This window comes from Amblyomma mixtum, chromosome 3 (assembly GCF_055824585.1).
Source record: "Amblyomma mixtum isolate Tamu chromosome 3, ASM5582458v1, whole genome shotgun sequence".
In the NCBI taxonomy this organism is placed as follows: Eukaryota; Metazoa; Arthropoda; class Arachnida; order Ixodida; family Ixodidae; genus Amblyomma; species Amblyomma mixtum.
The window spans coordinates 76,265,025-76,283,946 of record NC_143014.1 but is presented as its reverse complement, the minus strand read 5'-3'; the positions used below and the strand labels follow the sequence as shown (position 1 = coordinate 76,283,946).

The 18,922-nt window shown below is 44.3% G+C and overlaps 4 protein-coding genes across 5 annotated transcripts in view; 3 read left to right on the top strand and 1 right to left on the bottom strand.

The window, feature by feature from the left end:
* The window catches only part of LOC149350655 (uncharacterized), a 37,889-nt gene extending 35,946 nt beyond the window's left edge, over nt 1-1,943 (top strand). For both annotated transcript variants that reach the window (XM_089579736.1, XM_089579735.1), the window contains exons 19-20: nt 587-652; nt 1,837-1,943. In XM_089579736.1, coding sequence (XP_089435862.1) covers nt 587-652; nt 1,837-1,899 — 129 coding nt within the window. In that variant the 3' untranslated portion in view covers nt 1,900-1,943. The remainder of the gene's footprint in view (nt 1-586; nt 653-1,836) is intronic.
* A 95-nt stretch (nt 1,944-2,038) lies between these two features.
* On the bottom strand, nt 2,039-2,826 carry mRpL13 (mitochondrial ribosomal protein L13). The gene has a single exon (XM_089579745.1). The coding sequence runs from the start codon at nt 2,676-2,678 to the stop codon at nt 2,133-2,135; it is 546 nt and encodes a 181-aa protein (XP_089435871.1). The 5' UTR covers nt 2,679-2,826; the 3' UTR covers nt 2,039-2,132.
* A 206-nt stretch (nt 2,827-3,032) lies between these two features.
* Nucleotides 3,033-16,462, top strand: eIF6 (eukaryotic translation initiation factor 6). Its single transcript, XM_089579739.1, has 7 exons — nt 3,033-3,267; nt 3,710-3,795; nt 7,122-7,297; nt 8,378-8,488; nt 14,247-14,312; nt 14,880-15,061; nt 16,329-16,462. Exons 1-7 carry the CDS (start codon nt 3,161-3,163, stop codon nt 16,336-16,338), a joined length of 738 nt encoding a protein of 245 aa, XP_089435865.1. The 5' UTR covers nt 3,033-3,160; the 3' UTR covers nt 16,339-16,462.
* Nucleotides 16,346-18,922, top strand: part of LOC149350649 (zinc finger protein ZFAT-like) — a 98,128-nt gene continuing 95,551 nt past the window's right edge. The window contains exon 1 of the mRNA XM_089579732.1: nt 16,346-16,422. The gene's annotated coding sequence lies outside the window, so the exon portion shown is untranslated. The remainder of the gene's footprint in view (nt 16,423-18,922) is intronic.

Here is an 18,922-nt window from a genome sequence, read left to right as displayed (position 1 = left end):
TGTATAAGGGACATTTTCTGGCGTAGGCGGTGTTGTTATTTGGTGCTGCAACCAAGAGCTCCCATATTCATCTGCTGGCCAAGGAGAGAATGCTATCCAGGTAGCTCTGAGCCTGGATGCTCTTGAGAATGTGCCACCTGTAGTTGTGCGGTACAGGTGGGCGCATGAGTGGATGTTCTCAATGGGGCTGCAGTCCAGATGGTTTTCCATGTTGGCCCTGCGAGTGGGCAAAGCTGGGCAGTGTTTTGTGTTTTTTTAAGCATGTTTGTCACTGTTTGAAAGTTTTTCTTGTAACGTGGGGCACCCACTAGGTAACAGCAGTATTTTGCATTTTAATTTTTCTTGTCTAGTGAAGAGCATTTTTTCTTTCTTTATGGTAATCCGGAAGCCCCCATTTAGGATTCCACACTTGTTGCATCAGTATCGGATGAACAATTTAGTCGTAAAGCTTGGTAACTGTTTGTGGAAGTACTCGATGCAAATGTTTAGCTTATGCAGGAGTGCTGTTTGTACATAAACGTGTCCTTTAGTTCTGCTTCAAATTATTGAATTATTATTTGCGCGAAATCTTCCTACTATTTTACAGGATCTTGTCGGCACTGGTCGCACCAGTGAGCGGTTACAGAAGATTGCCGATTCTCATGTAAAACAGGTGCGTGCCACATGCTGCAGTTTTTGACATTTGTAGTTAATCCAAATCATCAGCATCATATATTGTTGCACATGAGGTGCAGGTGTTGCTAGATGCTGGTGTTTTTTTCCCTGTAGTATTTTATGGTTTATTAGCGTGTGATCTGTTTCTATCAGTTTTTGTGCATATTGCATGGTTATCATGTGGCTGCCTTTTAGCCTTTGATAACAATGCTTAGTAGCTGTTGATTATTTTTCTGTGCAGGTAAGGATCGCTCAATGCTTTTTGTTCAGCCCATCAAACTGGTGGCTTACAAAAATTCACTTTGGATACCTAGAGAAGATTGAATGTCATATGGGCACACAATGCAGTCATTTTCACAACTGGTGATCAACACTGAGAATGTTATCGTGGCAAGCATGAACCAGCTGCTGTAAAGAAAGAGTGTTATGAAACAAGCACTGGCTCATATCTGCTCTTTCGTATCCATTGGCACGCAAGGACCATCAAAACGTAGTCAATTGCTGGTTGATGATCATAGACAGTTAGGGCAAGTTTGTTTGAGTAATACTGAGCTCAGACTGGCACAGCTTGAAGGGGCATGTAAACGTGTAAATGTGGCATGTAAACATGTAAACATGGCTAGAGCTGACACAAAAGGGAAAGTCCCCGCCACCGCTGTCAGTTGGCTTTGAGCTTTCGGAGAGTGAGGTTGCGGCACTATGGAGTCTTCGTCGTCTGAAGTTGAATTGCTCGCGTCTGCATCATCAGGTGAGACAGCAAAGTGTGGCCGGAGGCAGCAGTTCACTGCCGACAAAGTAAGAGACCATAACAACGCAGCGAAACAGCATTCATTCCCCAAGCCTCCAACAACTCAGGAACGCACTCAGCGACAAGTAATGCTCTCGCATTTACACATCACAAGAATTGCTTAGGTGCCCCCATAATTTTTTTGCTCACTTCACTTGTTTTTTTTATCGTAAGCGGTAGAATTCCAGCGATCGCGCAAACATTGTGGAAAATGTCTAGTGGCCACCTAAGTGTTAAATTCGCGCCGTAAAAACCGTAGATCTAAAATAATCCAGAGCCCTCCACTACAGCATCCCTCATAAGCCCAGTGGAGCCCATGCGTCACTTCTCGACTTTAAAACCCACATACCAATACCAACTTCGAAAGTACTAATCTTTGTCTGTGCTTTCTGTAGGTTGTGAAGTTTGAAAAGAACAAGACTGGACACCGGAAGTCTGGGATCTCAGCAGCCAGTTAATACATCTTGTGTGTTGTAGAGAAATAAATGTGTTGGTCCTGTTGCATTTTCTGTCATTTGGCGGTGGCAATACACTTTCATTGGTAACGGCGCCATTTCGCTATCTAAACCGTGCTTGTAAGAGGAATAACATCGAATATGCGGTTGTAGCACTTTATTCTACATGTAGAACAGCCTTGGGACTATGGGTTAGGTTACAATGTACACGCAAAAAGTCGGTCACAATTGCTAGGCTAGCGAATAACGTAGTCATCCGGATAGTCGAAGATTTTTGGGAACTGTGACAGCTCTTCCTCCGAGTACTCTGCAAGCTTCTTGGGCACTTCTCTGAGCTGCCTCAGCTGGCCCGAGATGTTCTGCATGATGTCGTGCGGCACCTGATCGTCGGCGAAAAGATGCAATCTGGCCATTAACGGCCGTCTGCGTAGATCACCCGGCAGAGCTCTGTACACGGCCTTCCAGAGAACCTTCGTGGCGTCCTTGTCCTGCACCTGCCAAGCTGGAGTCCACGAGCGCCCGCCAGCAAAACGTGTGTCGTGGTAATACATACGGTACTTCCACTCGTACCACGGCATGGCAATCTCTTTGCAGTTCACCACCACGACATGGTCGCCGCAGTCATTAGTAGGGAAGAATATGGGCTTATGTCTGCCTCGCAACACATCGGAGATCATCTCGGCGGACTGGAAGGGGTTCTGCCACCGAGCGTCGTACAGAAGCCACCGGCGCGTGAACGTCGCCCACTGCTGCACGCGCTTAAAGTTTGATAACGCACCCATATTTGCAGCGGCTTGAACAAAGGGAAAAAAAAAAGTCTTGAAGAGCACAAAGTAGCAAAACGGTTCAACGAATCAGTAGCACATGCCCAAGCTCCACGCTGCCGCAGAAGAAAGCGGATAAACAAAACGAATAAACGCAGAATTGCGTCGGGGTGTTGGTGGCCAGACGGATGGTGAGCTTCGTTGCTACCTTACGCATAAACTAGCGTACACGTTCACCTTCCGTGTGGTGTTTCAGGCAGAAAATCTATTTTTTTACTCCTGATCTAAGCAATATCTAAAACTTTTTAGTTTGTAACAAACATAACTACTTGAACATGAAGTGACGGCGCTCTTAAACATAGCATCACCAGGGATCGTCGCAATCTGTGGCGTTGTATTGCGTTGGGGCACGGCAAGAGGCGCAAACGGTGTGTGCACCGCGGTCCTTATATTTTGCATTTTGCGTAAGGAACTTTTACGAGTTCTTGTTGAGGGCGGACATGGCAGTGAGAGCTCAGTTTGAGAACAATAATGAGATCGGCGTTTTCGCTAAACTGACCAACTCCTACTGCTTGGTGGCCATCGGGGGAAGTGAAAACTTCTACAGGTGAGCTCTCTCAGCTCGTCCACGTGCGTCGTCAGCGAAGTGGCAATTGAAGCGATATGTGCCATTGGTGACAAGATTTTGCGACCTTACTTGGAAACATCGCTTAAGTTTTTGGTATTGTTTAAGTGAAAGACTTGTGTGTACATACGTGGGTACGCAATAAGAAAAATGGAGTTGCAGTATTTGTCTTGTGTGCCATTCAGTGTTGTTTGGTAATGTCGCAATCTGTGGGTGTTAACTGTGCTGGGTATATCGGTGCCAATAAAATGAAAATGTAAACAAGGTCAGATCTGCATTTTAAGTTGAGACGCGAGAATTGATATCACAAAATCGAGCTGTTGTAAGCGGCGTGCGCACTGACATGCGCGCAGCTTTTGAACGACCAGAGCAGTGTTCATGCTAATTATCATGGAAACGTGTTACAATGATATCTTTGCCACAGCATCTTTGAAGGCGAGCTTGCGGATACCATACCTGTGATCCACGCATCTGTCGCTGGTTGCCGTATTATCGGGCGGCTTACCGTAGGTATGTTGCCAGCGGCTGCCTGTGCGTAACAGCACATTGCGCGCTTCCTTTTCTTCCTTTGCCTAGCTGAATTTTTAAAGTTGTTATATTCTTAAAGAGCTGCGACACAAATTTGTGGGGTATTTTGTAGGTGTTTACTGTACGTCTGCAGTGACACAGTACAGCTACCCTGCGTAATGCTTGGCATGGATGTGGGTTGTAAGTACATTTATGAAATTAATGTTTGACGAAAACTCGTCCGGTCGGGTAGAAGATTCATGTATTTAAGGGGAGGAGTGATCAAGGCTTCCGTATGGAAGCCGAAACGTCTTCGTATTAAAAATAACCTTTGGTCGGCGCTCTTTCCCTTAAATACATTTATGTTGGCCAGGTCGTAAAAAGGGCCTTATTCCGAGAGCGCAGTACAGTCGTCCACGAGGTGGTTTGCTCTGTAAGTGGTCTGGAACAAGTTTTCACATTTTACTTTGTCATGCTAACTCTGGTTAAGTGACAAAAAGGGAAACAGCGCAAACACAGGACGAAGTAAGAAGAACGACAAAGTTCAGTTTTTTTTTTAAGGGGCCGACCACTGACCAAAATGTGTCATGAGGTTATGGAGGAAATGAAAAGATAGTGTCTCATATTGTAAGAATTCAGCACTGCAGTATTGAAGAAACAATGATTTATAATTTTAACTTGCCATTAAAAATCGTATAAAAAGCTATCTTGCTGTGCAACCTGCCATTATCGGTGCATCTCAGCACGTGACCACATCTCTGTAAAATTAAAATGTCACTGATTTGTCAAGTGCAGTGTTTTTTTCTTTAAGGAGTATTTGTCATGTTTTATTAGTTTACTCTCTCTAATGTGCCCTTTGGTCAAGTGCAGTGTTTTTTTCTTTAAGTAGTATTTGTCATGTTTTATTAGTTTACTCTCTCTAATGTGCCTTTTGATCAAAAGCAACACTCCCTTCATACTGTTAACTATGTGCTTTTAGCTTTTGTCACTGTAGTGGTGCCACTATGTTTTGCATTTTTTAGATGGAGTGGTGACCACAGTTCACTAAACTTTTGTCTACGAGGCGTACATCACTGTGCCTTAACAACCTTTGGTGTGGAAACTAACATGAACGCTACGCTATATTAAAAACGTTCATTTACTGTCTGGCGGGTGAGATCTGTATTAGTTTTGGTACAGAACTTTTGCTGATGTGCAATCGCCATTGCACTAGGTGATCATGGTTTCCAGCATTGGGATGCATAAAAACGGTCACATGTATGGATTGAAAAATTCTTGGTAAAATTCTTCTACAGCATTTCCAACAGAACCGTTGGGGAATCCAGCACCTTAGACAGCAAGCTTTCCGTTTTGTAGAACAAAAAAAAATGGTGCTTAAAATTTACTGTTCCGACCCTTTAAGGAGTATAGACACCGAATTTTGGTGACATGTTTTCTTCTTTGCAGTAATGTGTAAGATACCACATGGATCACAATGTGGTGTCTGCCTACGATAGCGAAATAATTTATAATAGAATTTTTCTCTCATGCTGTTTCTGTTTCAGTTTGAACAGCTCTGTGATGTCAAAGTTCCGCATAGGTTACATGAGGCATGAAAAAACTGCAATATAGTCGCTGCTTCTTCGTTCGCTGCCGTTCCAGCTCTTGACACAGGCTGTCTTTAGCGCTGTAGTGAATTAAAGCAATGAAGCAGCGATTATATCGGTGTTTTTTCGTGCCTCCTGTGACCTCTTTGCAACTTTGATGTCACAGCCATCGTTGAGCTGTTGAAACCGAAACCGAAAAGCATGAGAGAAAAATTTGATTAAAAATTATTTTGCTGTCATACGTGAATACCTTATGGTAATTCGTGTATAGGAGGTATTCACTGAGGCCTCACTACCAGACAGCGCAAGCGTTCTCAAGGCTAGCTCGCCATGTTGGCGGTTGTTTCACATTAGCTTGTGCAGTGTCAGGTATGCCGTGAGCCTATGTTGCTAGTGATCCATAACATCTCTGCACATTGTTAAATGTGTCAGCGTCCAGTTTTTTTTTTTTTTGTGGAACACTTTGTGTGCATGAAGTTTGCAGCAGTATTCTGTGTTATGATATAACCGAGCTGCCTGTTCAGTGTTTCAGTTAGGCGGCCACCCTATGCTGCAACTCTGCAGCAAAACTGGCAAGCTGCACTGCACTCAAGAATGTACACAACTTGCAGCTTTTCATATCAGTTGATAACCATCTATCACTCTTGCAGGACACATCTTGGATGAACAGCACATGATAAATTACCCAAATTACAAAACTGGCACCACAGAAACTCATATTTCCAGTGGCTGTAGAGTGTGAATTGCTGAAGCTTAACAGACGATATTTCAGCAGAAAGGCAGAGCGTCATAACCGCGTTATTTACGCGATAGAACGGTCGTGCAAATACTGTCATGCGCTTGCAGCACAAACGGCAGACCCAGCGAGAATATTTTGCAGTTTTGATTGTAGCAACATAGCGCTGCTTCCAATGCACAAGACCGTTAACGTGGTGCTCCCAGCGCATTGTGCGCGAACTGCGACAGCCATGACTTCAAACCAAGCATAACTGAAGCTTTTCGCTTGTATATCCAGGCTTAACCAGAGCAAAGCCACTGCCTATTTTTTTTTTTTTTTTTCAGCGTGCCTGCTCATCTCTGTTTTGCACAGTTCACAGCTTACCAGTCACACGGTTTTATGGGTCAGACAGAAATTATCTGTGACGAGACGCAAAATACTCTTACATTTCACAGATCGCAAGCGAGTAAAAGCCTGCAGCAGCCACGCATGCGACCGCCAACGTGGCAAATGCCGTGCCGGCCGCTAAGTGCCCCTTGCGGATAACGTCATGTGAATACCTCCTGTACTATTGGCTTATGCATCATTACAAAGAAGAAAACATGCACCCAAAAATTGGGTGCCTATACTCCTTTTATAGGATGAGCCGCCGCGATGGCTCAGTGGTTGTGGCACTTGGCTGCTGGCCCGAAAGACACAGGAGGCGAATATTAGAGGCCTGTGTACTGTGGGATGTCAGTGTGCGTTAAAGTACCTCAGGTAGTCAAAATTTCCAGAGCCCTTCACTACTGCGTCTCTCGTAGCCCGAGTCTCTTTGGGATGTTAAACCCCCATAAACCCGACTTTTACAGGATGACATGCTCAAGTACATGTTGAAATTCGTATTTGGCTATTCCTGTTTAAACTTGTTTCCTTAAAGGATGTGTGCTAACTGGTGTTATTTGTAATGAAACTATTTCGTGCAACTTTCTTTTTGAATGCTTACCTTATGTTTGTTCATAAGTCATTTGTGTTTTTATGCACAGGTAATCGCCATGGCTTGCTGGTACCCAACACCACAACTGACCAAGAACTTCAACATCTTCGAAATTCCTTGCCTGATACTGTAAAGATACAGCGGATAGAAGAACGCCTTTCAGCACTGGGGAATGTCATAGCATGCAATGACTATGTTGCTCTGACACATCCAGATTTAGACAAGGTTTGATTCTGTGTGCTCTTTATTTCCTCTAAATTTTATATGTTGTGTATCCTGGGCTGCAGACTTTGTAGTAACTTCAAAATAGTTTTTTAGTAAAGTTGTAAAATGCTTTGAGCATGTGGGAGCACTGCCTCACGAATCTTTGCCGGCAAAAATTGTTCTGTAATGTTTTGCACCTGTTAAAGAGTTGAAAGTGACCTCGCATTGCATTCCAGGGCTTTCCTCTTATCATTCCTAGAATAGTGGAAGCTGCTAGAAACAGGTGAAGCAAAATGTTATGCCATTGCACTGGTGGTCTTCACTTCTTTTCTGGCTGTAGTTCGGCTTATACCTGTTTTTGGTTGTGTGCCTTCTCCACTGCTGTAGTATGTATATTGTTGTAGTATATTGGCTACACTTAAGCTGTGGAAGCCGGCTACTAACTTCACACATGCACTTCTGACTTGTCTTTCAAAGGTGTATCCTTCGTTGATTGTTCTTGTTGATAACATCATTATCATTATGTGATAAACTGTGACAAAATTTTCAAACTCGAGCAAGTTCTTTGATGTCAGTTCTTGTCCTTTGGAACATTTCATGACATGTTAAACAAGAATGTCAGATTTGAATTTGACTGCATCTGTAAGCCTACAGAACAGGCTAAAATAGTGATGGCAGGGTTTTTGTTGGTATTGGCTGCATAAATGCATGCATAATTCACAAAAACATGCCTGGTTAACTGCTTTGAAAGAAACAGGTAGTGCACTATTTTGTTCATTTGCCTTTGGTACATTAAATAGTCATGTGTAATATCAAACTGATATCGATAGGGAGTATGGGAGACTGCAGTTTTTTTATTCTTCATGTCCTTGTCCAGTGAGTTGTTATGCACTAAATTTGTCATCTGCAGGAAATAACATTTCTTGGATGTGGTCTCACAAGTATGAGCATCATTCACCACAAATAAACTACATGCAGCAGTATCTTGCTTAGCATTGGGCTGATTGTAACACCTGTTAGTTGCCTTGTGACAGTCGCATCATTTTGGTTGCATCGCTGTCTTTTAGGAATGACCACTGGGCTTTTTTCTGATGTTTTCAGGAGACAGAGGAGATTATAGCCGATGTTCTCAAGGTGGAGGTGTTCCGGCAAACAATAGCTGGGAATGTTCTTGTTGGCAGTTATTGCACCTTGAGTAATCAAGGTGGACTGGTAAGTATAATTTTTTTGTTTAACCTATGACATTCTTTGTTTTGTTATTCAGGTAGCAGAATTCTTTGAATGCTGTAAAATGAAGTGTCATCTACCTTTGAGAAATTGTGTGCCTATTTATCCTTTGTTGGTGCTGTAGGCAGACTAAATAAGTTACATTTGAATTTTGTGCTATTCCCTGGAGGTTAAGTATCTTGACCTGAAGGAGTACATTTACAGGTGTACAGTAGTGAGTAAAAATAAGATTAGCACAAGTGACCGAGTACTGGATTGGTGGTGTGACAGTGTGTGGCTGCGCAGTTGGGATAATGAGACTGCCAGGCTGTTCTAATTCTTCTATCTAAGAGGAGCTCAGGAACACTGTCATCATCTTCGAAGAGTTAATTTTATCTTGTTTTTGATGAAAGGCTTGATTATAATAAATAGACTGAAAACTGCACATGTTGACAGAATTGCCTGTCTGGTTGGGTTATATGACTTACAGTAAACTCTGACACATCTCCAACTGAAAACTTTTATTTAAAACCCATCATTCGGAGCTGGCTGGGCTCCTTCTTCAGGGGTGACTGGGGGGGGGGGGGGGCAGTAGCTGTAGGGTCTTTTTCAGTATGTATGGAGAGGAGCAGGATGTCGAAAGAAGGAAAGCGGTGATGCGAAAGGCGTGGGGGAGGGAGATGGGGTGGAGGGGTTAAGGCTCTGAGTCACATTGTCGGACTGTGCTGAGGTGGTCAGTGGCGACTTACGATAAGGCTTGCTTACGATAAAACATTAATAAAAATGAAGATACCGCTGCTCACAACACCAGTACTGAAAAGCAAATTCATGCACGGAGGCACGCGTGGCTGGTTGATGCTTGAGTTCGCATCCTGATGCTTCAACACTTGGGAAGTGGTGCTCTTGATAAAAGTTGCCTCCTGCTGGCTTGCCCTTGATGCAAACGTGGGAACTGCCTGGCACTGTCGCTTATCAGCATGTTCACAAACTGCACCGCCCTACAGTGTGGTTCCGCTCTTCTGGCCATCTGTCACTTGTGCTAATCTTTTTGCTCACCACTATACGTTCAGCATTTCTGATGCTGCATGTTTGACGCCATTGTATGCAGTTTTTGGTGGGCAGCTTTGCTTGTCTTGCTTTTGATGAGGAAGGACTGGGAGTGGCCTTGAGTTATGTTAACAGTGGCACTGTTGTGCATGAAACAGTGCCAACCAAGCAGTAGCCCTTCAGGCGCAAACTGAGAGCTAATGATGGGGGGGGGGTTTCAGATTTTTGTGAGGAGCATGCAAAGATCTAACGCAAAAATCCCACCTTCCCCAGTGATTAATTATGCTAATCCCGTAGGGTCCAATGTGTATTCAAGATCTCAATTCTGCTTTTTTTGACTCATTCCTGTCACAACAAGTAATTGTGTGACAAATCAGCACATTTTAGGGGCATAAAAATGTTTATGCTTGTAAAAGAAACAAACAATGCAAGCAAAAATTGACACTCACTGGAGCCATACCAGAACTACCATAAACGCAGAGCCATCCTTCAAACAGAGCAGATTTCTGTGTTCATTTTTCATGGCTGACTTCATATTTTTCTGGACAAGATTGTTTAGACGTCAGCATATTTCTGTGTCTGGAAATTGTGCCTTGTATAGGCAAGATTTGAATGTGCTGATCGTATCCACAATTGTGGACGCTGTGCTCGACGGGCACATAATCGGCGTCATATCCATGTCCAGAAAAGGACAAGTTGTAGTTGCTTGCTGCCAGTATACCAGTGAACAAGGCAGCAAATCTTTTCGATGTATCAAGAGTGATGGCATCTTGGATCATGTGAGCATATCCTTTAAGACAGACGGACCATCAGAAAGGATCAACTGTCATGGCAAGAGGAAGCTGTCTGAATGTGATGTCTGGGTGCTAAAGTTTATTGCATTAAAAAAATATATCTGCTGTTAAGTTGCAGCAGAACTTTATATCCGTTTCTATCTAAAGTGCATGTTGCAAGCTTCTGAGGGTGAACTTTCTTGGCCACACTGCTATTGCCAAACCCTTGGTTACAGGTGGCAGCACCACGCTTTGCCTGCAGTGGAGCTAAGAGCATAAATCTTGTCAGATGTTGGGCACAATATTTTGTCATTCTGTGCGCTCGCTGATAAGGACTATTGGGTCACACTGGAAGACCATGTGCGCTCTGTGATCTAAGCATTGTATATAGAAGGCGGTGCCATGTATCAGGATGATGATGATCCAATATACAGAGCACAGAAATGGTTTGACAGGTACAAAAGTGAAGTAGAACATATTTCATGGCCTTGGGAGTCACCTGACCATAACATATTTTGGCTTTTCTGGAGTACCTCAGATCAGTGTGCAGTGGTGGAAATGTTGCCTCAATGTTGCCAATTTGCACCATCGTATTAAACCTGCTACATGCTGCTACACATTAAAGGGGCCCAGAAACACAATCTTAGTTAACTGTTTTGCCTGTTGATTGCATACAGTGAGTTATAATGGTGCTATTAGCGTCGGTAATACCGCGTATATTCCGTTTTTTAATATTTTAATGTCCTCCCAAAAACAACTTCATGGCTCTGATGGTGTCGCCACACAGTGGCGGGTGTTTAGCAGCGGATATGACATCACCTGGCGCGAGCTTGATGATCGGACAAACAGTAAATATACTGCAAATTGTGTGAATAAATAGAGACACATTTTGTCACCTGTCTGCGTTTTATGTTAGATCAACAAAAACAACTTGTTTGTCTTAGATAAAAGCATGTGCAAAGCAAGTAAAATAAAAATACACCACCAGGGGCGCTCTGGCATGGAAACGACGCTGCCAGTCTCAGCAAGAACGAGTTACAGAGAGCAGGCAACCATGGAGTACAAACTTCCGCGACGTGCTCTGGCTGGCTGTTTTGATTGGTTGCGCCAGGTGCCGTCATTGGGAGAGCTAAATAGGAGTGGGAAGCCCCGCCAAAATCGAGTTGAGGGCAGCGTTTTGTTTGCTTGTATTTTCAAATTTCTTCACTGAATAACTCCCGTTCCTGTGCATCGATTCCTGTAATTCTTTTTAAGTCAGCATCTGTGTGACATAAAGAACCCACCTGAAGTATAGGCGGTATCCCCCCAAGCAGTGTTTCGCAGCCCCTTTAAAGGGCCCGTGCCCACCCCAGCGCAGCAGACACTCTCTACCTCTCTTTGAGCGAGCCTCCTCTCCTTCCATTCCCTCCTCGAAATTCTTCTCTCCCGCTCCTCGTCGAGTAGGCTCGGCAAGGCAAAATCACCCCTTCTTTCTCCGGTGTAAGCCGGAGGCGTGGTGTCTGTGGAGTGCGTCACAGGGCGACGTCATGGCCCCGCCTTCAATAGAATTCTTTTCTTGGTTTTTGCATTTTCTCCGCACACTGAACGATCGAGAGGCGCGATCGGCTCGACCACCTAGAATTGTTAGCGAGCGCATCCTTTCATACATCTGTTTGTCATTCCCAGTTAACGAGCCACCTTTTCATTTTCTTTTAGGCCTCCCCACCGTTTCACGAGCGGAGGGGCGGAAGTCGGTTGTGTTCGAAACACACGGCGAAGCGCGGACCCGGCAACGGCCCGTTTGCTTTTCTCCATGCGTGTTTGTGTTCTGTGTGTTTGTGTCTTTTCTCCCCTCCAAAGCATATGTCATTCATTGGAGTCAAGGCGTACGCAAGATGCACGAAAGATAAGCGGTGTGTGTGCGGAGCGGTCAAGTGGGCGAGCGAGGGAAAGGCTCTGCTGCACTACTAATTAAAACCTTGTTTTGGGGGGCTCGCATAGAAGAAAAGAAACTGAGAAGGGAGCGCGCACGCAGAGCGTCTCGTGACGTGATCACGGCGGGGGGGGAGGGGGGGGGGGGGCGAACCAACTCCCTCAGTTTTACTATTTTTTTACTTTTTATGGCTAGGGTTCAAAGCTGTCGCCGCACGCTCCCTCCGCAGTTTTTTTTTTGTTCCTTCATGCGGGTTTGTAGGCATGAGCCAGAACAGAAGGCGCTGCGGAAAGCCTTGTGCAGACGACTCGACGCCAAGGCTACGCCCAACCTTCTCCCGTCAGTCAGAACGATGCACCAATGGAGTGCCTTTAGCGAAAGTAGCCCCCCTTGACGTCAGCGGGGTGCAGAGTAGTGGGCCGGGCCCGTTTTTGAAGGAAGGAAAGAACGAATGGGCTTTGATTTGAATTTTCGCAGCTTTTCGGGGCGCGCATGGCTCTAGTATTTTGCAGAGGTTATCTTCGATGCCTCATCTATGCAGTGGGCTTGTTTTTCAAAAATGTCCGGACCCTGGGCAGTGGCCCTTTAATGGCTTTTGATGAAAGTGCACCAAGGCTGCGCTAAAATACTATTCCAGCAACCAAGAGCGGCGGCCAATGTGAAAAGGCTGAGGCTGCCACCCAGTGCGCACAGCTGCTACTGCCTAATGGGCAGAGGCAAGACTGCGATTCCTTCTCGTGATATGTGACGAGAAAGATGACCAATGGAATCTAACCTCTTCCGGTTTCGCAGTGAATGCACTTGCAAAGAAAAAAATTGAGGCTCAAATAGTGCTAAGTTCGAGTCTTGCTAGATTTATAGAGCTTTTGCACAGCACTGTCACACCTCATAAGGTCAGTGTAAGACCACAAGAAAGGTTTCAAATGCGCTCCAGCTGATATAGCTCGATTCCATGGATCTCACTTCATTCCTTCATTTATTCATTCTGGCTTTCGCTAACAGAGTTCCTTCGGTCGGAGCATGATTCAGAGTGCTAACATTGCAACATAGGAGCGCGGTCAAGTGCCAATTTTTAAACCTTGCAGATTTTTTTTTTTTAAAGCTCAGAAAAACTATGCTAGAGGGATATTAAAGTAAACAACTGAAATGGGCGTTTCTCTCAATATCTGCAACTTTTGCACAGAAAAATTTGCGCTAGTATTAACGGCAATATTTCGCTCATTTTAATATGTTACACATTATGCAAATTGGGGCGCATTCAAAGAAATATGCACAGAGCTGGCCAAGACAGCCGCCTACAACCCTGCACCATTCAAATCTTCGTGCAGTACGTTGTCAGTTTTTTTAAGCTTGGCATTTTCACTATAGGGCACCTGCTCCAATTTGTGTGAAGAATCATTTTCCTCTACCGGCATCAGCTGAGGAGCTGGCCACAGTTTTGCAAGCAAATGGTGCAAAATTTTGTTGGAAACTATGCATGCATTGTATTACTCATTCACAAAGCAAACCGCTGATGTCGTAGCTGGCAAAGGATTTCCGACGCAGTACTAATCAGCGATTGTGTTCTGACATCTTGGTCTTTGTTTTGATGTGTAGTCCTTGTAGATTGGCTTGTAGTGCCCAATTATTCCAGTTTTGGCTTTTATTTCCACATATGTGGTGTTTAGTAGCAAGCTCGGTTGCTCTTGAATTCTTGGCCCTTGGATGGATGGATGGATGGATGGATGGATGGATGATAATAGCTTTACCCTTTGTATTGGGCAGCAGCTTGTGCCACCTAGCCTATACTTCCCCCATTGTTAATTGATTTTTCTTTTTCCTTTCTTTCAATTTTGCTCTTACAATGTCTAGTTATGATTTTTGAGCAATGTAGCCAGACTTGCAGGCACAGGTGCCGCTTGTGGGATGCGTGACAAGATCGGCTGAAGAATGTAGCTCTTGTAGTTTACAACTAAAAACATTTGATCAAACATTTATTTGATCATAAGCTGGTGTTCTCTGAATAGCTGTGGGAACTTTACCATCCTTGCAGGTGCATCCAAGGACGTCCATTGAGGACCAAGGAGAGCTTTCTTCCTTGTTGCAAGTCCCCCTTGTTGTAAGTGGCTGTCTCGTAGACACTGTGACCACACATTTAGATGAGCAGTGTCATTGTCTTTTAATTTCCAGACAAGCATTTTGAATTCTGTTCACTCTCTAAGCCTCGTCGCATGGGATAATTTGAACTTTTTGCTTGCAGAGCACTGCTTAAACTGTGTGGGGGCTGCAGACTTCTCCATAGTTTTTATCAGTCGTCGTTTTCTTGGCACCTGCAATGACGTACACTGCTTTCTGTCAGGCTCCTCATAGCTGTGGATTCTCAGTGCACCAGAGGATATAACAACTTGCACGTGAGGTGGAGCTTAGCACTTATCTGTGGGAACAAAAAGTAAAGGCACTAAGGAGTGGAAGTGCAAGTCCGGTGCGATACTAATTAGGTCATGTGTCAACACATCGCCCTACTTGATTTCTGCAAAGTTAAGTCTCACTACTGGTGAACTTGCACATCACATTATGTTCAGCTGGTCATTTCATATATTTGTGAATGCTTTCGCTGTGAGGAATGGCAGTGTGCCAATGCTGGACGTTGGGCAGCTGACTGGAAATTTTGTATGTTTGTGTCCAGGCAGGCACTGTGAATCGAGGCAGCGACGTGGTGGGTGCAGGGATGGTGGTGAATGACTGGTGCGCCTTCTGTGGCATGGACACCACAAGCACAGAGCTCTCAGTGGTGGAGAGTGTGTTTCGGCTGAACGAGGCCACTCCAGCAGCCATCACAACGACCATGAAGGCATCTCTGATTGAGAGGCAAGTTGCATGTGATGCTGCTAATGTTTTATAGATGGAGTCGCCATTCCATGTGTATGAAGCCTTGAACCAGAGCAGTCCATTAGCTTGCACCTTTGAACTGTCATGCCAACAACCTTGCTAGGGATGGCTGAATTGCTTAACCAATCATATAGGTAGTCAAGAATTATCACCTGGTGCAAGTCACTGTCAACAAACTTGCCAAACAATGCAGAAACCATGACAGATTTGTTCTGAAACGAGCAATTCTTGCTTGCAAGGAAGTCTTCATGCTGCAGAATAAGACATAAGGTGTATTGCTCCCACGGCTTCACTTGGCTAGATGCAAAATAGAAGTTAGCTAGGGTCAACGATGTAATTTTCTTTTGCTTAACTTTCTGCTCAAGCGTATGAGCAAACAACCCCTGGCTTGCCCTATGAACCCTTTTAAGCTGCCTGACATGGGCTCTGGTTGTGTATAGTAGTTGGCGTCTTTTAATTTGACGAGCTGCACATAATGATTTGTTTCTGGTTGTACCAAAAAGCTGCTTTGTGCGATTACCTTATGTTACATCCTCTATATTGCTTATGTTAAATTCTTGTACAGGTGATGCCAGAAGTAAGTAAAAAATGGCTCTTGCCACCAGAGTGCTCTGATGTATGAAGTTGTGGAGTTGAATGGATCATAGTGTTCTTACGTGTGAGCATATCAGTGCCATATTTGTGCACTGCATCAGCATACTATGCTTCTGGATTTGAAATATCCTTGATGCCAGCATGCTTAGATCATCAGACAGTGTTTTGTCAGCTTGACACATGTTGCTTGCATTTGGCCATATGTGAACTGTTACGATGCTGGTGACTACAAGTAATGTAGCCAGCACAGACTGTTTAAATTCAGCCAACTATAAATCTGAACATAAAAATTGAAATATTTTGGTTGGTGGAGGTTTAACTGATATGGTTTATTTTTGTTGACAGTGTGCTACAGTTTATCATCACTGTTTTTACCATTTTGGTATTTAACTGTCAATATTGATTAGACGCAAGTTTTGAAAATTTCTGTGATTTAAATTTCTTGATCATTGTAGCGCACATACAAAGGATTTGCGTCTGTATGAATTAAAATTTATCACATGTTTAACTGTTCCGTTCTCTGCAATAGCTAGCCTGTGTGATTTTCCTTCATTATCCATCAGTTGCCAAAACATTGCTTGTCTGTTCTTTTGTTATGTGTAATGTGGAAATTTCCGAGGTGAATTTCTCATCTTCTCTGTTGTCATTACAGCATGACTTGAGGCCAGTGTGCAGTCTGGGTGGCTATCCAGGTGCCCCATGTACAGTGAGGCGGGCCCTCTCCTATTGCATTCTTTTAGCACAAGGTAATCAGTGAAAAGACATTAAAGAACATTGCTTGCTCTCTTTCAGGGTTATTTTTGGTTCATTTTATTTTACGCCATCGCTGTGTTGCTCTTAATGTAGGGCTTAAAGGGACAGTCTACTGTTGGAGGCAAGTATAAATATATTGGCATATTCTTGCGGACCTTCCACTGTGGTGATAGTAACGAGAGCAGAACACGTGGTTTTGACAGGAATTTATATCTCAAATCAAAGAAATTCGGGTCAGAGCCGACAGTAGCGCTGTGCTGTTTTCAACCTTCACAGCTGTCATATATTCCAGGCGTCAAATTTTTTCTCAGATGTTTTCAACTATGTTTAAAGGTGCACTAAGGAGAATTCTGAGCTCTTCTTTTTACTGTGGGAACTCTATTTACATGTACCGAGCATTATTAGAAACTTCGAATAATAGACGATATGCGAAATGCGCAGCGCCATCTCTCGGCGCTCCGAGAACTAAGTCCTCCATGTTGGTTCGGTACAGAAAACGAAACTGCGGCCCTGCGTTGGGTTAAAACGGCTGCGCTTCGTTTGAAAAGTGGAATAACGATGCGCTATTACGCTATGCTGTCCACTATGCAAAGAAACTACGATGCGTGCCTGATCAAGGTGCGTTCCAGCTTTTCGCTTTTCTATTTTTCTTTACTCTGTCCCAACGTTTTAGTAACAGCAAATGTCATGTGAGGTATCCTGTGTCAGCACGCCATTCAGTGCACAGCTGGCGCTGATTTTTCACAAAGCTTTCTAGGTGATTTGCGTTTACATTAAGATACGGACCACAGCCTTTGTTGCCTCTGATCAAAATTAGAAGACGATTTAGTGCATTTATTAACTCTCCGGTTGGGCGTGAATATATGTAGACACATAGTACTTGAGCAACATAATAGAGAAGGTAATTTTTTTGAGCGAGCCTACGCCTGTGTTCCTCAAGCGTGTATTCCAGTCGCGAAGAAGCATGTTCATTAATGTGCAGGTAAATCGCGGCCATGGGCGCTCAGTGCGCTCCATCTAAAAACCTCGATTGCTCATGCCGTGGCGTACTAAGCGCACTCGAAGAACCACAGGCACATTACTGCTTAATTTGTTATGTGTTCAGTTAAGTTTTTCGCATGTTCGATTAGTTTTGGAAGGGCTAGCAATCCCGAGTGGAGGTTCTGTGGCGAAACAGCCACGTATGACCACATACTATGGCAATGTAAAGAAGAACCTCCACCGGAGGATCTAGTACGAATTCCTTCTGTTGAGCGATGGGAGGCCGTGCTGGTCAGCTCGGATCCGGGCATTCAAGCCTTGGCCACCGAGTGGGCCGCTCAGGTCGCCGCCAGCCATGGTTTGGTGGCCATCTAGAGCGGACCGTCTGCATCTGCATTTTTGACGGAATAAGTGTTTTCCAATCCAATCTCTGGACTATGGGGTTGATGCAAGATCCCACACATTGTTTTCTTATAATGTCGTGCGTGATCGCGCCCGCATATGTTATGCGCGTTAAGGCGTCTTTGTGAAGCAATACATCCTACGTATAAAAACTGAGGTGCGAATGCTTTATTTTTTTAGGATTCTTACACATTCGATATCTCTGGCGGCGAAAGTCTGCAAAAAAAACAAAAAAAAAGCTACTTTATTGCGAAGGCGGGACGCATTTCCAAGCTAGAAAGTACATGCAACATTGTTCTGAAAACGCTTCAGGCCATCAGATTTTATTATTGTTGTGGCAAGCTGCAACAGCTTGCTTCGCAACAAAGAAATTTGTGTAGGTTTGGGAGGAAGCGATTTAAGTGTCGGAGGCAACCGAACATGCGAATTTCACCCTCGCATACACAGCTTGACCAGCGTATCGAGTCCGTGCAGGCACCTACAGCTGTACGCTCTTTCTCTAACCAAGCCGCCGCTCAGTGTATCTGAAAAAAAAAAACTGCGTCTTTGCTTACAATATTTTGAATTATATGTGCCCACTTTCCTTTTGTTAATATCGACTGACAACATCGCAATACTCGCTTCAACTGCGTCTTAAGCAAGACGCGGTTTCAACGAATTGCGACGAAAACTAGCCGGCGCCGAGCTCTGAAACGGTGACGTTGAAAACCGCGGATGTGCATTGTACATTGCACTGAAGGAATCACATTACGCAGCTGGTCGAGGGTCCTGTGTGAATATACTGCAATGCACGAAGCTCCTGGCGTCGGCGCGAATGAAAGTTCACACTGTCACTGAAGTTTGTCAAGACATCTGTGCACTCAGCGCAAAATAACCGCTCGCTACCCCACGAGATGAAATCGCGTCCACCTGGGAATAAAATAGCCATGATAATGCGTGATGCTTGAACCGGTGCTTTAATGCGCGAATTAAAATGAGAGTGGCGCTGAGTTCGACTTGCCAACACACTTCCCAGTGCCGATTCTCGACGAGCTCGCCCAAATCAAGATGGAAACCGGAAGTTGTGGGCGTTGTGTTGCCAGACCACCAAGCAATTTCGCATATCGTCTG